The sequence below is a fragment of the Festucalex cinctus genome, chromosome 8, assembly GCF_051991245.1.
Source record: "Festucalex cinctus isolate MCC-2025b chromosome 8, RoL_Fcin_1.0, whole genome shotgun sequence".
Lineage (NCBI taxonomy): Eukaryota > Metazoa > Chordata > Actinopteri > Syngnathiformes > Syngnathidae > Festucalex > Festucalex cinctus.
Genome location: NC_135418.1, coordinates 26,671,251 through 26,686,788, shown reverse-complemented (window position 1 = coordinate 26,686,788; position 15,538 = coordinate 26,671,251). Strand labels below are relative to the sequence as shown.

Here is a 15,538-nt window from a genome sequence, read left to right as displayed (position 1 = left end):
CTACAGTGTTGAGGAAAAAAAAAAAAACATATATTCTCAGTTGGGGACTTTTCTTGTGCTCGTTTTTTTTTTTTTTCCCCTGCCAGCAGGTCAGTATTAAGTCTCTATTGGTGTTCCCTCTCGCTCGGTAATGAGATTTCCCAGTTTTGATTGTATGGTATCGTTTTTATTTTGAAAAGCCTTCTTTTTCCACGTGCCATCCTCCTTGTAATTTTTTATTTTTGTTTAAATACCACTCGATTATCAACAAAGTGCAGCTGTTGACATTCAAGAATGTCCTATCGTAAAATAAATGTTTTTCTGTTGTTGCTTACAAAAAAAATAAATAAATAAAATAAATGACCGTGACCAAGAATGGGAAACAGTTCAATTTAGTCTGATTGTCAGCATGGGTGTACCGCACTTTAGTAGCTTTTTGTTGATTTGAATAATGCCTTTTGTGTTTTATGCCAAGTACCTCGAAAGGCCTTTGTGAACAGTAAGTGAATAAATAAATCAAATGCCTTTAAAGGAACATCAGATGCCTTGAAAAGTTGCCAGTCAGTAAATATTGTCAATCCGATATGTTGCTGCGCAGGAAAACAACTTCAGCATGATTACAGCACAGCTATTCGACGTTATGACAGGGAGCATTGTATAGCCGGATATCTGTCAGTACAAAGGGGCTGCTTAAAATGCTCCCAACTAGATGGAGAGTGCAATGTGTGTATAACTGTGCATATATATGTGTTTGTGCCTTGTAAATAAGATAAAAGATTAAAGAAAAAAAAAATCCAATTCGACTGACATATTTATCGGGAAGCTTTCCAAGAGCTGTCACTTCCAACGCTGTCACGGCTCGCCTTTGTCGCGCTCTCACTGGTTGCGTGTTGCTGTGCTCCTTTTGTGCGCCGTTCACAATCGAGGCGATAACATTGAAATGTGCTCGGCTCCGTCACAAAGCGGGCCCCAAATTGCTTTGTAACTTCATGAACACCTTGACGCCATGTCACCCTGGCAAAGACTTGCACAGATGTTTTGTTTGTTTTGTTTGTTTGTTTTTCTGAGATGCAATCAAGACCTGAAAAAGTGTCAAATGTTCAAGAAAACCTGTACTTAGTTTGAGTTTTATGCTTTAACCAAATAAAAATCGTGCAAAAAAATGTAACAGAATCTTGCACGCATGAAAAAACATTTTTTGGGGTGACTCAAAAAATATAAATACACTCTTTGACTGGCCATTACAATGCTTGATTATACTATATTTTGCACACACAAAAATACAGCAGTTCATTGTGTCTCCTGAAGTCCTCGACTTCAGCACTGAGGGGAAATGCAATCCAGTCATGTAGGCACAAAGAAGAGTTTCACAACTACTGTCAGTGACTCAGTAAACTGCAGGACTATTAGTCTTTTTTTCACAGAGTATAAATAATATAGGTCTGTCAGTATTGTTAACGTGTCCCTAAGTCTAATAGTGTTAAAACATCACCACATAGATGTTATTCGTTAGCCCGTCTATGGTGATTCCCATTATATGTTAGCTTTAAGCTAGCAGACGTTAAGGCAAAGTTATGTGGTTGTTTGGCATTAAATTTCAACTTAAGACAATACTTTTGAACTTAGGAGATAATCAATACCTGGATGGCAGTGGAAATAAAAAAAAATGCTCATTATAGAATCAAACAAATCTTCATAAATAACCTTCATGCTTCAAGTTTTGATACATATTTCCTGTTCAAGTTAACTTCACTAATCTGTTTTGAATGACTTTTACCCCAATTACCCAGACTCAACGAATACAAGGTATGTATTATAATAGTAAGCCTCATGAGCCTAATGTCCTCTTAATTGCTTTCCTGCACAAGTGATTCACTGAAGCTCGGTATCTCGTCGACAGTGTTGCTGCAAAAAGCCTTTCCTAAAAACAGAAAAAGGCGTAATGACTATTGGTGTGTTTGTGTTATTGGTTCAGTTAGCTCTGTAAGGTGAAAGCTCTCCTGCCACTACAGCCTCTTTAACAGAATGGATGCTTCCTTACTTTTTAGCTAATTGAGTTTGGAAACATTCAGCGCGTGACCCTTATAAGGACCTGGCCGCATCTCAGTCCATCAAGACGCGATATACTGCACTTTCATTTGTACCGCACGCACCTTAGCGCAAGTAAAAGGTAATTGGCACCGACTTTTTGCCCCACAAGCGTGCCTTTCCGTTGGCCGCCGCGCAATCACACTCAGTCACGTCAAAGTTGTGGAGGCGGCAACGGCGTTTATTGCTTTCCCGCTCACGCGGCGGGGTGTTGTTTTGCTAACCAACTCCGGTTAAGATCATGCATTATGGGTGTAAAATGAAAAGCTGCATGCGGCACACTTCAGGGGCTCGGGCGCAGTAATGAACACCAGCATGTTGAAGGAGAACGTGTGCCACGACGCCTTACAGATGATTATATGGTATAGGAGCCGTCTTTAGTTTGAGAGAATCCATTTTAATCCCACTGAAAATGCTATATGTGGACTTTTGTTTTTCCTCCTCAAACACTGAGCTGCAAATACACCAAACCTCACGTAGCAAGTAAGTGTTAATGAAAGCTCACTTACAGCTTGTTTACACGAAAACTATGTGGAAAAGATTGTTGGTAGACATTGGCGTTAATTGGATCGCGGGTCTTTTTTTTTATGCAGATATGGTTGAATTGCAGTACATATAGGTAGGGATGTAACGAATACAAATACAAATGTCACGATATGATATTATGACGATATGAAGCAGACGATATGATAATTGTCACGATGTTGTGGGGAGGTTGGCGATATTTAAAAAAGGTCACAATATTGTAAAAAAAAAAGAAAGAAAAAAAAAGAGCTCAAACTAAAAAAAGCACAGTATTGTGCTTATGATTATTATTATTATTATTATTATTATTATTATTATAAGTATTGACTTGCTTCACAGGCATATTATATTACATAATACCCCTTCAACTGACAATTACTAATTTTAAACATAGAAGGGCCAAACCATCCCTAATGAAAATTTAATTGCACTAAAAAAATAATAATAAATAGCCACCAGAGGGTGCTAGAACTGCACAAATGGAAATCAACCAAATCTTTTTTTCTTTTTTTTTCTTTTTTTTTAACAGATGTGTTGCATTTAAATATTGTGAACATGACGACGACGATATTGTGGCAATTTTAATATCACGATATCACGATATTGCGCTTATCGTTACATCCCTACATATAGGTTGAATTAGCGCAAGGCGGATGGAGAATAGAATATTTCTGGGTTGGGCCGGCAGCTTATTTTATTTTTCGTTAAAATTGCTGCAGAAGCGCCAGCCACAAACCCAAACAACTACTTGAATTTCTGTGTAAGTCGCACAATGCCTATCACAGACTATCACAGTATTAAAGCCATATATGAAAACGCTTAATAATTATGAAAAACACTTATTCATTGCATCGAAACACAATATATCTGGAGCCTTGTAAACAAGAGGGCCCCAGTAAATGACACAGCAGAACCCCTCCAACCAACCTGTACTTTTAAGATGTCACCCCCACACCCGCCCACCTTTGTTTATTTCTCTCCCAATCAGTCAAAAATATTGCTTTAACATCTAACGGGTCCATGGCACAAAAGGTTTGGGATCACTACATGACAGGATAATGTATGGAATTCATCAATGTATCCATTTTGTTTGGCTTACCCTGTTCAGGCTCTCGGATAAGCTGGCGCCTACTCAGTAATACTAGATTGTGGACTGGTCGCCAGTCAATCAATAGACAACTTAATGCAACAGTAAAACACACTACACCCTATAATGCAAGATATGACATGTCTGAAATTCAAAGTCACGGGGGAAAACGGTCCAACAAAAGCTTCCTGACACATGATGGGGCAGATGAGGAGAGTCTTAGCATGGCTAAAATCAGCCCCGGGATTTGACCGAGTAGCCCCATGCAAAAACATGTCGTTTTTGCCTCTGAGGGATTGAATCCGCAGACATAGAGGCTCGGCGTGTTTTATATATTCCCATCCCTTACTGATTTAAAGATCTAACTGGCGTGTAGCCATGAACTTCGATGAGCAATATGCAGAGTAAGATCCAGAGGAGGAATGCAAGTGTGAGAAGCAGTTCAGGGTAAAGCAGCATACAGCAGATTGTTTAAAAAAGAAAAATAACAATAAATTGAAGAAAAAAAATAATAGATACACAGAAAAAACTGTCATAGATTAAAAAAACAGGACAAGCGCCTCTTGGTGATGTTTACAATGGCATGTCGTTATGCGGTTAGTGCACTGAACATGCTCAGAAGTGATTTTAGAGTACCAAAAATGGGTTGGCAACACTTACCCTCCAAGACAAAGACAAGATGTCCTTCATGAAGATAAGATTTGCCATTCCAAAGCCTTGATACAGACTCACTGGGAAGGAAATGCCCGACCAGAGCTGACCCTATGAAGTGTTAAAAAAAAAAAAAAAATGACGCCGATTAACAATATCCGTTGTTGGACGGTCACAACTTCTAACATTCAGGGCCGGATAAATCAGCCAATAGAGGAAGTCGGTGTGACAGAAAGCATCTTATCTCTTAGAGTGCAGACATGATTGGATATCCTCGTAGGTCAAACGCGCCATAGGGCCCGGCCGTGAATGGAGTGCGGCCTCGGCACATGGCAGAGGGGTGGGGAAAAAGCATTGTAAGGCCATGGCACTAAACTTCCCCCAGCTCATAAGAGGTGACCCACCTAACTCCCCTGCAACAAGGGCACTGAATGGACTCCAACTTTGAGGTTATATAGGAAAGGGGAAAAAAAAAACCCAATGACATTTGAGGCAGAGTTGCTGCCAACGAGGTTTCTTTGTCAGACTGGATGTAAACTGACAGATCACTTTTGGAGCGTCTGTGAAGCATATGCAGTGTATTCCTTTCGCTACAGAGTCAAAGAGTCTCCTCCATGATCTGCATTGACGCGTCCCGCTGAGCTCATCTGGCCCCGTTTGAGAGCGCCTGCCAGCCGAGGTAAGATGCTCCACACTTTTAACACTAGCCAGGCTCTGATTTCAAAATCGTGCATATGGCCTACCAGAATCGTCAAACGTGTGTCGCTTTGTCAGGCTTGTGCGAGACACATACAACTACTATGTGAAGATCCAATTTCCCTGTGAAAATATTTAATATTCATCTATTTTTAATGAGACAAAACCACTTGATTAGCAGTCACAGTGCGCGACAGGCCCAAAGCTCAGCTGCAGGGAGAATGAATGAAATCGCTAGAAGCATCACAAAGCTGCATGTTCATCGAATGATGTTCCAACGTTGTCATACGTGAGAAATTAAGCATATCATCCTCTGTGCAGGATTTGTTCAAGTTAGGATGTTTTTTTCAAGGCCACTTTTAATGTTGGCCCGATCCAGCAGCTCTTATCTCAACATTAAACTTCAATTAAGTTAGCAGTGTCTGGCAAGGAAGTAGCAAGTAGTATATACATTTGGCAGTAATGTGAACTCCCACTGAGGCGCTGCAGAGGCCCCCCCGCCAGCTGACTTGTGCTGGTATTTGTTTTTAAGAGGTTCAAAAGGCACCCCCACTGCTCTTTTTAGACCGTCTCAGTCCATTTATTGCCTTTAATTTTCACCAATTTGCTTTACGACTTGGCAATCAGTCGTTTTACGCAGGGGCGCAGATGGGATTTTGAAACTGGGGAGAATATATATATATATATATATATATATATATATATATATATATATATATATATATATATATATATATATATATATATATATATTAGGGATGCACAACAATCAAAATGCAGATGCAAAACAAAACAATCTTGGCTACCGATCTCATCTCTGCGTAGGTCTGAAAAAGTGTGTCACTATCCTCTCCTGCTGTGATACGACTAATGGGCTTTTCATTCTTATTTGAGAGAACTACTTCATGCGACCCGCTTGTATTTTTTTCACAGATATTCTTTACTGTTTTACAATGAAAGAAGATTAAAACATTGAATGAAAACTGCAAAATTTGAGATTGATAGGACAGACTTTTTAAAGGTCAGGGGACTGTGATCAGATAGAAAATTGCGATCGGTGCATCGCGTATACCTGTCCCTGTCTGCCAGTGCCATCTAAGTCCATGCTTTTACATAAAATGCGGATTTTTGTTGTTGTCATTATCTGCGTGCTTTTGCCGCATTATCTGGAGCCTTGTCCGTATTTACAATGTTGCCCATTCATCATCTCCAGACGCTGATTTTTTTTTATCCTTTAAACGCCAGCGCAGAACACCCCCCCCAAACCTTGTCATTTTTGGGAGCCTGCGAAGCAACTATTTCTAGACAGCGAATATTTTTCAAGTGGCATCCTTGCATCCGTTGTGACCTTTCTTTTGCAAAGTTGGATAAACAATAATCAATACATTAAACACAACGCACAAGGAATTGTACAAAAGCCATTGCATACTAATAATATATATTTTCATCTTGTTAAATAATAATAGGGAAAAAAAACAATTCAGGAATAAGCTATTTAAGTGCATTGTAGCCAATCCTTCCACCCAAAAACGATCTCTTAAGGAGGAAGTGCTAATTATTTATGTATACCAGGTGACATCTAAAGTGTGTATGAATGTTGTAAATAAGAACAAATGACAGTTTATCCTCCATTGCTTCACTAAAGGGCACATTTACAGCTGCATAGCAACAGCCAACATCCCAGCTCAATAACAAAAGTTCTTTAACGCATTAAATATTTACTCCTCACTGTGCGGAACGTGGCCTATCCAATACGTTTATAAGACCGCTCTTTTTATAAGAGTATTTGTCAACCAAATCAAGTCCAAACCGGCAAAATAAAAAGGAACGCTTCGCAGGGCTGGAGGGGGGAGGCTACGGAGCAGTGTGAGCTCCTTGTGCTCAGGCTCTGATCGATGCTCTCTCCGAGCGGCCTCCCCAGTGTAAGCAACACAGTAAGTTGTTTGACTCGGCACGTGGACTCTTATTCATCACGACTTAAGCGAAACTGCTGGAAAACAGCGTGTGGTAGCGCATGCAGAGCCAAGGTAGCTCCTAAATAGCATCCTCAATCTTGCACCCTGTTGTCCAGCTATAGCAAAAATGTTTAGGATGTGCTTGACTCAAAGCACTCAGAGGCGAAAGCTTTATAGTCATGGTGGCTACCGCGGTCATGTTGATTTGAAACTGTGCAAGAGACTCACCTCCACCAAAAGGTCTTGTCTTTGTCATTTCGGATGGTCGGTTTGAGGTGGAGCGTGACCAAATTTCCCTCGCTCAAGATTTGGGATGAACTGCCTCCTCTAATGAGAAAAAATAAATAAAAAATACTGTGCTGATGGTGGTATTTACAAGACGAACGGCTCAAAGCAGGCTAATTTCAGTGAGGCTTGTAAAACTGGGTTCAAAGTGTAATAATAATTATTGTTCCTTGGATATTCTAATAAAATTACATCGCAGACACATTGGAACGTTTTAAATTGAAAAATGTGGATACATTTAATGGAAACAGTCGATTGATCAGTACAAGTGACAAAACAAAAAAAAAAAGTCAGTTGCAGGATGCTAACACAAAATCCTATTCTGCTGACAAATAAACAGTGAAAAATGGTATTTAATTTAAAAAAATAGGAAATCCTAATTAATATATTTTTTTCTTTTTTTCTACAGAGGTTCTCCTGTTTGCACCACATAGAGAGAAGCAGAAAGCAACACTTTTCTAGTCAAAATGGCACCGGCCGTCGGAGGTCCAGTGGGCTACACACCCCCAGAAGGTGGCTGGGGATGGATGGTGGTGATTGGGGCCTTCATCTCGATTGGCTTCTCGTATGCCTTCCCCAAGTCCATCACTGTCTTCTTCAAGGAAATTGAAATGATCTTCAATGTGACCAGCAGCCAGGTCTCGTGGATCTCCTCCATCATGTTAGCAGTTACGTACGGCGGAGGTAACAGCATACTCAAACTTGGGATTTTATTTAACAGCGGGATGTTTCAAATACAGTAGACCTTTTGGGTCAATCTATAATGTGTCATACGTGCCCTCGTCAGAATCAGTCATCGTGAAAATTTTGCCAGAAAATTTAACTGGTGTACTATTTTAAGTGGTCAAACATTTGAAGGGATACCAGTACAATAACTTGTAACTCTTGTCCTTCATTTCATATATTGTTGTTGTTTTTTAATTAGCGACGTGATTTTGTCATGCTAACTATAGCGTGTGTAGCAAATGGTTAAATGATCCTAAATGAAATAAATTTACAGTACTTGATACAACAAAATGAGCTATTTTGATCATTATATTCTATTTTTATAATACTATTGAACATTTGCCTTTCTAGGCACGGTCTTCCGTTTTGCACTCAGGAAAATGCACTATATAAATGGGATTTACACCCATGAACTTCTTCTCACTCTTCACCTCTGGGCTTCTGTTAATGTGTGGTGGTGATTTTTATTATTTTTTTTCCTCTACCCCCACATCCCCCAGCCTGTATTTTGCTATTTTGTGTTTGTTTTGTCAACAGCGGGACGTTTCTGTGGACAGACAGTTGTTTACCCCTCCAGCCAATCGCAGAGCGGGAGGTGGCGGGGGGCGTGTCGCAGACGGGCCGGGCGAATTTGTCGGCTGAATGATGTCATTTCCACGGCAACTTGACAGCACGCACGGATGTGTGTTTTTTTTTTCACTCACTCACTCACACATGTAAGCTTGTATGAGTGAGTGAGTGAGTGAGTGAGTGAGTGAGTGAGTGAGTAAAAAAAAAAAAATCCATGCATGCTGTCAAGTTGCCGCGGGAGTGACGTCATGCAGCCGATAAATTCGCCCTGGCCCCGTCTGCCGATTGTGAGTGACACGTTACAAAAAGTGTGGGAGCTTGAGCTAAAGGAAAATAGTCCAGTAGTACAACAATCTGCTTCAATGTGTGTGTGTGTGTGGCGTACACTACAGGCAAGGAACTCCTGACCACCTTGAGCGCCTTGGCCAAGGGCACTTCAACAGCGCTCAGGAAGCTCACTAGAATTTATTCCAACAATTAGCTCTAATTGCCTTATTTAATTCCACAGCAAGATTCTAACCCTGTGAAGTTGTGATAGACTGAAACCACTGCCGCCTCAAATCGAGTTGGCTAAAACTTCTTGAAAGACTTGAAATAAACACGGCTTTGAAGACTCTAAATTGTCTTTGAGGTTTACAAAACATGACCGTTGGGTGAATTCTTTGACTGCTTGGATGGATTTGTACACATCCTCAGTATGTTTCTTTAGAAGTGAGGCCACTTTGATGAGATCAATGGAAACATGCAGGCAGGTGATGATCGGGCTTTTGTTTACGCCGCATGATCTTCATCACGGGGGGAATAAACATGCAGGTCGTCCCTTGCAGCTATCTGCTCGGGAATGAAAAAGAGTTGCACTTCTCTTTATTCCGATGCAAGTAAGATAAACTGCTTAAAAGGATGATATGGACCACTTTTTTCCAGTCTCTGGGAAGTTTCTGGAACATATTTCTTAGTGTGGCAAACTAGCTGAAAATATTACACCATTTAAAGTTTTTTTTTGAGAAGTATATAGTAAAGTGTACAAGCAAATTAAAGTTTTTGGATTATGAATGCATACCATGGCATCATGCATTATGTAAGAGTGAGTTCTGCTATTTAAGTCAACAATAGCTCATTTCATGCCAAACTCAAGTGAAACTACATGTCCATGTAATCCCTCATTCGTCATTACATCAGCAAGCAGGATGTTTAACATCAATGAATCAAAGCTGCTTATCGTACGGCGACACATTCCACCGAGAGGCCGACTGACACCGTCAATTAATGCAAATGTTTCGGTGTAAATATACACAGCTGACAGCAAGTGACACATTGGAAATCGACAGTTAGCAGGGAAGTGTTTTGCTGGCACTGCGACGCTAACGCTTTGCCTGCTAAGCATTCGCCGCACGTCGGCGGGACGAGTTCATTAAGTGACTGTTGCGCACCCCTGTACTCCCTCCATTTTTGATCCATTACCTTCATAATATTCCGCACCGGTTCGTCTCCAACCTTTTTATCCCGGGCAGCTCTCCCTGCGGGCCCGCCGGGAAAGAACTCATTGATAGCTCGGAGACGGCCTGCATTACAATTTAAAGACTCTTTGTCTCGCGCGGCGATGGCAAATGCGTTTGGACAACCGCTAAACAAAAACTGTCAGTTTCTATTTCGACGGACTGGGCAGTGTGGGGATTTGGCAAGAAAGGCGATCTTCCTTGTGTGCTCTAGACACTCAGGCCTGTTAGAACTAGGGGTGTCACGATTCGCCAACTCCACGATTCGATTTAAATTTCGATTTTGGGGTCACGATTCGATTTTTTTTTCGATTTTTTTTTTTTTTTTTTTTTTTTCGCTCCCCCACTTTATAACACAGAGGCATATGCTTCTGTAGGCTAAGGCTAGTCTATGATCATTGGTTCTATTCATTGTACAGTAAATCTTATTTCAAAAGATCGGCTACATATAGGTGATGCAATTTCCATATTATTTTTGTGTAAATTTATGTAATATATGATAATTGACATTAGGCAGGAATGATCAAATTCAAAGAATTTATTTACAATATAAAGTTAACCGTCTTGTTCTTACTGAAGTGTAAAATAAAAAATAAAAAAACAAAAACAAAAAGTCACAGTGGGTGCCTGCCATCTATTGACTGTTTTTGGTTACAACAGTGTGCTGTGCGTTCCTCTTAAAATAATGTGCAATGTGCAACAACAACAAAAAATATATTGTATCCAAAGTCATGGAACAAATACAGCCTGAACAAACTATATCCCAACATTTACAGTTGCTGGGCATACTGTAGCGTGGTTCAAGTACACTAATTAAATGTTTGAATCCAGCGTTTTCCAAGGCTGCAGGTCTGCTGCTATAAATAGACCTATGGATCTGGCGTTTCGCGCGAGCTGAAGTGTGTGGAAGTTTCACTGTAAATGAGGATGAAATAGTTGGTTGGACCGTTGTTTTCCCACTTCTAGTTGAATTTGATAAATCTAAATCTTTGTGATGCCTGCGTAAATGTCCCGTCATGTTTGTCGTGTTTCCCGTTGTTACGGCTGGCGGCTCGGGCCCGCCGCCGGCTCCGCTCCCCTAGTATGTATGTGTGTGTTTGTGTCGGCTGGTGCCCGTATAATGGTACTTCAGTTTGAATGCGCCAGCGCGACACTCTGATTGGAGGACTGTGCCAGCGCGACACTCCGATTGGACGACTGTGCCAGCGCGACACTCCGATTGGACGACTGTGCCAGCGCGACGCTATTGTGTATCCGTGTATTATACCCCTATTGGTTATTGTTTCTCCTCCGTTCTGTCAGTTCTGTCAAATGCGGTTATTATTTGTTCACCTTCCACTTTCACTCCCTTGTCAAACCCCTGCCTGAAATTTCAATTAAAACTACTCAGATGTTAAAGTCGACCCGTGTTTATCTACTCTATATTTTCTGTTATTGTGTTACTTCCCTTCCCCTTGACGAGCCGGGCGTAACACCGTGGCCGAGTACAGTACGCGCACATAGCATATCTTGCAACTGTGGTCTTTTTATCGACAACGTGAACGTTGTCGACATAACTCACCGGGAACGCAAAATGTTTCCAAACTGGTGACGAGAGAAGCGGGAGCGGCTTGAAGCACCATTGCTGTGTCTGTCCGCGCTTGCCATCATGACTGCAGGAGAAGTCAGCTAACAAGTGCCGTTAGCTAGTAGCTGAATGGCTGCGTCTCATTTGCTTTCCTGGGAGGTGGCGGTGGCGGCGGTGGCGGCGGTGGCGGCGGGCGCGGGGGGGGCATCGAATCGTGTGTCCTCTCTTCTATTTCGATGCTCGAAATCGTGACGTAATTTCGATCGATTTCGATAAAAAATCGAAATCGTGACACCCTTAGTTAGAACCCACATGTGGATTTCCGAATTGAATGGAAGGCCAAATGAAATGTTTTTGCGGGTCGTATTTTGAGCCGCGGGCAGCAGGTTTCCTGCCACTGGTTTACACTTTACAGATTCCTCACATGGCTGCACAACCAAAGGCTTACACCTTTAATCACAACCTGGTTCCAATAGCCTTGCAGCAGATTTGCTAATATTGTAAGGCTACACAATGTGTGCGCAATCTCCATCCACACTCTCAGCACAATAAAACACCCACATCTGAACTTCCAGTCATCTTTCAAATCCGTTTAAAGTCAATTTAAGGAGATTCCACAAATTACATCTGTCAATGTATGTGCATCTCCAGGCCAAATAAATGATTATTTCATTACAGCCCTTACAGTTTTTTTCCTGACAGATTTTATTATTAATGGAATGAAAACACATCTACTGCAGTGCACCACTGACAAAAATGATGCACAAGTTGTTGTGAGCTTTCTGAGCATCAGATGTGGTGCTGTGGCTCTCTGGTGGCCAAAAATAGAATTGCACTCACATCCAACCAAATACAGTCATCGCGTGTTGTTTATTGATTCGCAGGTCCGATCAGCAGCATCCTGGTGAATAAATATGGTAGTCGTCCTGTTATGATGCTGGGAGGATGTCTTTCCGGATTGGGCCTGGTTGCTGCCTCTTTCTGCAACTCTGTCCAAGGACTGTATTTCTGCATTGGTGTGGTGGGAGGTACTGTACTTAATGTTCTATTTTCTTGATCAATCGTGCACTCTTCTGCCATCTAGTGTTCTAAGCTAAAAAAAAAAAAAAAAAAAAAAAATGGTTGGAGGAGACTGTGCATTTTCCCACAAGTTCCTGTCTTAATAGCGTGACAATGATAAAAGATGATAGTATACTTTGCCTCACACATTTATTGTGTGGCCCTGTCTCACGCAAGTGAGAAACTCGCCACATTAACTACCATGGCAACAGCGAGCTTTCGTACCGAGGTGACAGGTACTGATTGGAGCTATATGACGTAAGTGTGTGGAAGCCTGTCTAGGCAATAAAAAACATTTTCACCCGAAGAGGCAGGACTTCGCTCACTATGCCTCAAACATATATTCATAAAATGGCAAAACGTTGCCCAACCTAGATTCTAAGTCATGGGAGAAGAAAGTCTGAACAGTTATTGTGTATATAAGTCATATTGTGACAACATAAGTCACAAATTTCAAAATGGTTCGTTCATTTTCTTAAACAGGCCACACAAGATTTACTTTAGTTGTTAAATTTATGACTGGGTAGGGCCTCTAGATTCTGACTTTTTGTACACACAATTAAAAAGTAAAATTTCCAAAACATGTCCGTTTAAATCGTAATATTTGTGGCTGTGTTTTAGGATTGGGATTGTCCTTCAACCTAAACCCCTCCCTCACTATGATTGGGAAATACTTCTACAAGAGGCGGCCCATCGCCAACGGCATTGCCATGGCTGGTAGCCCCGTCTTCCTTTCCACGCTGGCGCCTCTCAACACGTGGTTCTACGACCGCTTTGGCTGGAGAGGAAGCTTCCTCATCCTGGGCGGCCTGCTGCTCAACTGCTGCGTTGCCGGTTCCCTCATGCGACCCATCGGACCGAAGGCCAAACCGGCAGAGAAGACTACAGAGCGGAGGAGTTGTTCCCAAATCATGAACAGCTTCCTCGACCTGTCTTTGTTCAAGCACCGCGGCTTCTTGCTTTACATTTCGGGCAATATTGTCATGTTCTTTGGCCTTTTTGCACCATTAGTGTTCCTGAGCAATTTTGCAAAAAGCAAAGACATCCCGAAAGAGAAAGCGGCTTTCCTGCTTTCCGTCCTGGCATTTGTTGACATGTTCGCCCGCCCCTCGATGGGCATTGTGGCCAACACCAAATGGGTTCGGCCCAGGATCCAGTACTTCTTTGCCGCCTCTGTGCTGTACAATGGCGTGTGTCACGTCTTCGCCCCGATGTCAGTCGACTACAAAGGCTTTGTGATTTACTCCATGTTCTTTGGCTTCGCATTTGGCTGGCTGAGCTCCGTATTGTTCGAGACCCTGATGGACCTGGTGGGAGCGCAGCGCTTCTCCAGTGCTGTTGGCCTGGTCACTATCATTGAATGTGGCCCCGTGTTGCTGGGGCCCCCATTGCTAGGTAACTGACTATCGCAAACATTACAGTGGAACCTACAAAGTCGAATACGAACTATTTTGTTGTTTTTATTTCAAAACATTTTTCTAATAATGTAAAGTGCATTAAGTTGTTGCCGGTTTAAACTAATCACTGTTTCCATTTCTCATGGATTTTTTTTTCTTTTCAATGTAGTGCATTTCAGAGGCTATCAGTTCTACCAGGATAATCTCACGTGTGTTTCTGCACTGATTTGACTTAACTTGACTTGACTTGAACCAGACCCTGTTCTTTGTCCCAGTAAATTCCATTTACATTTCTATAGTTATCATCCCCCTTTCGGTTGCACTCTAAATTGTTCCGACTTTGGCAGCGTTTGACTTTAGAGGTTCCACTCGGGTATAAAGGTGTGGACTGCTGAAATGAACTCAGAAAGTGAATGTTTCTCTCCACAGGGAAGTTCAAGGACATCTATCATGACTACAAGTACACGTACCAGGGCTGTGGGATCCTCCTCATCGTGTCTAGTTTCTTCCTCTTCATGGGTATGGGCCTGAACTACCGGCTGCTGAGGAAAGAGAGGAAAGAGGAGGAGCGCATGGCCAGAGTGGGGGATCATAAATCCTACAGGGTCAATGCGGCGAAGGTGGTAGAGGCCAGGAACACTGACACGGTATAAGTTTTTTGGTGTCATTTGAAATCACTTTGTTTGAAGTCACAGGAATAAACCTAAAAACATTCTGCCTCATTTAAGACAAATCTCTGGCAAGATAACCACAAAAAAAATCATATTGTCCCATCACATGCACTTAACTGGAAATTATTTGCTACTACTATAAACTAATAATTTTTTGAAAAAGGAGCTGTTATTGTGTCTGGTTGCAATAACCACTATAATTCACTTTTTACACAGACTCAATACTTGCATGTCCCTGTGTTACATTACACGTTATGTTTTCTCCTCTGATAATTAAATGTACTCATGCAGAGCTTGCAGCACAGGGCTTTAATTCCTTAAGCACTGTATGCATTGTACATTCTCTGTAAAACTGCATAATAATTCTACTTCTATCAAAATGTTTAATACACAGTTTTACTCTATTATCTTTCTTCTTCTTCTTAAGGAAAATATTTGGAAATGTGGGTGTGGAGACCCCATTGCTTGTGTCTTGTACAGGAAAACATACTATTGACTGACTGAGTTGCTTTCCACAAGTGATATATTGTATTGTATTGTATTGTTTTTGCAATTACAGAGGAACTTTGCAACTTTCTGTTTATTTTTGCTTCGCACAAATAAATACAAAATCACTACAATGTTTGTCTAGTGTATAAATATTTTAGCTTCGTAATTACTGACTGGTTGTAAACATGGGAAACATTGCATTTCCCCCATAAAGATATGTTAATGCTGAGAAAGCACAACATTAATTGAGGAAGGATTATTCGCCTTATAATATCAATCCCTGCATGCAAATATCCC

At 41.4% G+C, this 15,538-nt stretch overlaps 1 protein-coding gene and 1 long non-coding RNA gene across 2 annotated transcripts in view; one reads left to right on the top strand and one right to left on the bottom strand.

Moving 5' to 3' along the window:
• LOC144023572 (uncharacterized) overlaps positions 1 to 15,538 on the bottom strand; it is a 94,328-nt gene that overhangs the window by 76,643 nt on the left and 2,147 nt on the right. Inside the window, exons 2-4 of the long non-coding RNA XR_013284572.1 lie at positions 14,552 to 14,623; positions 7,210 to 7,308; positions 4,340 to 4,441 (exon numbers count right to left, since the gene is read on the bottom strand). This is a non-coding gene — a long non-coding RNA (uncharacterized LOC144023572). The remainder of the gene's footprint in view (positions 1 to 4,339; positions 4,442 to 7,209; positions 7,309 to 14,551; positions 14,624 to 15,538) is intronic.
• On the top strand, positions 4,883 to 14,734 carry slc16a1a (solute carrier family 16 member 1a). The gene is made up of 5 exons (XM_077529190.1): positions 4,883 to 5,009; positions 7,676 to 7,950; positions 12,510 to 12,653; positions 13,306 to 14,079; positions 14,511 to 14,734. The coding sequence occupies exons 2-5, from the start codon at positions 7,734 to 7,736 to the stop codon at positions 14,732 to 14,734; spliced, it is 1,359 nt and encodes a 452-aa protein (XP_077385316.1). The 5' UTR covers positions 4,883 to 5,009; positions 7,676 to 7,733.

Excerpts from the sequence above, each read along its gene's own strand:
- slc16a1a (XM_077529190.1), top strand. The coding sequence starts at position 7,734 with ATGGCACCGGCCGTCGGAGGTCCAGTGGGCTACACACCCCCAGAAGGT. Across the intron at positions 12,654-13,305 it reads CTGCATTGGTGTGGTGGGAG|GATTGGGATTGTCCTTCAAC; the intron begins GTACTGTACTTA and ends GCTGTGTTTTAG. Across the intron at positions 14,080-14,510 it reads GCTGGGGCCCCCATTGCTAG|GGAAGTTCAAGGACATCTAT; the intron begins GTAACTGACTAT and ends TTCTCTCCACAG.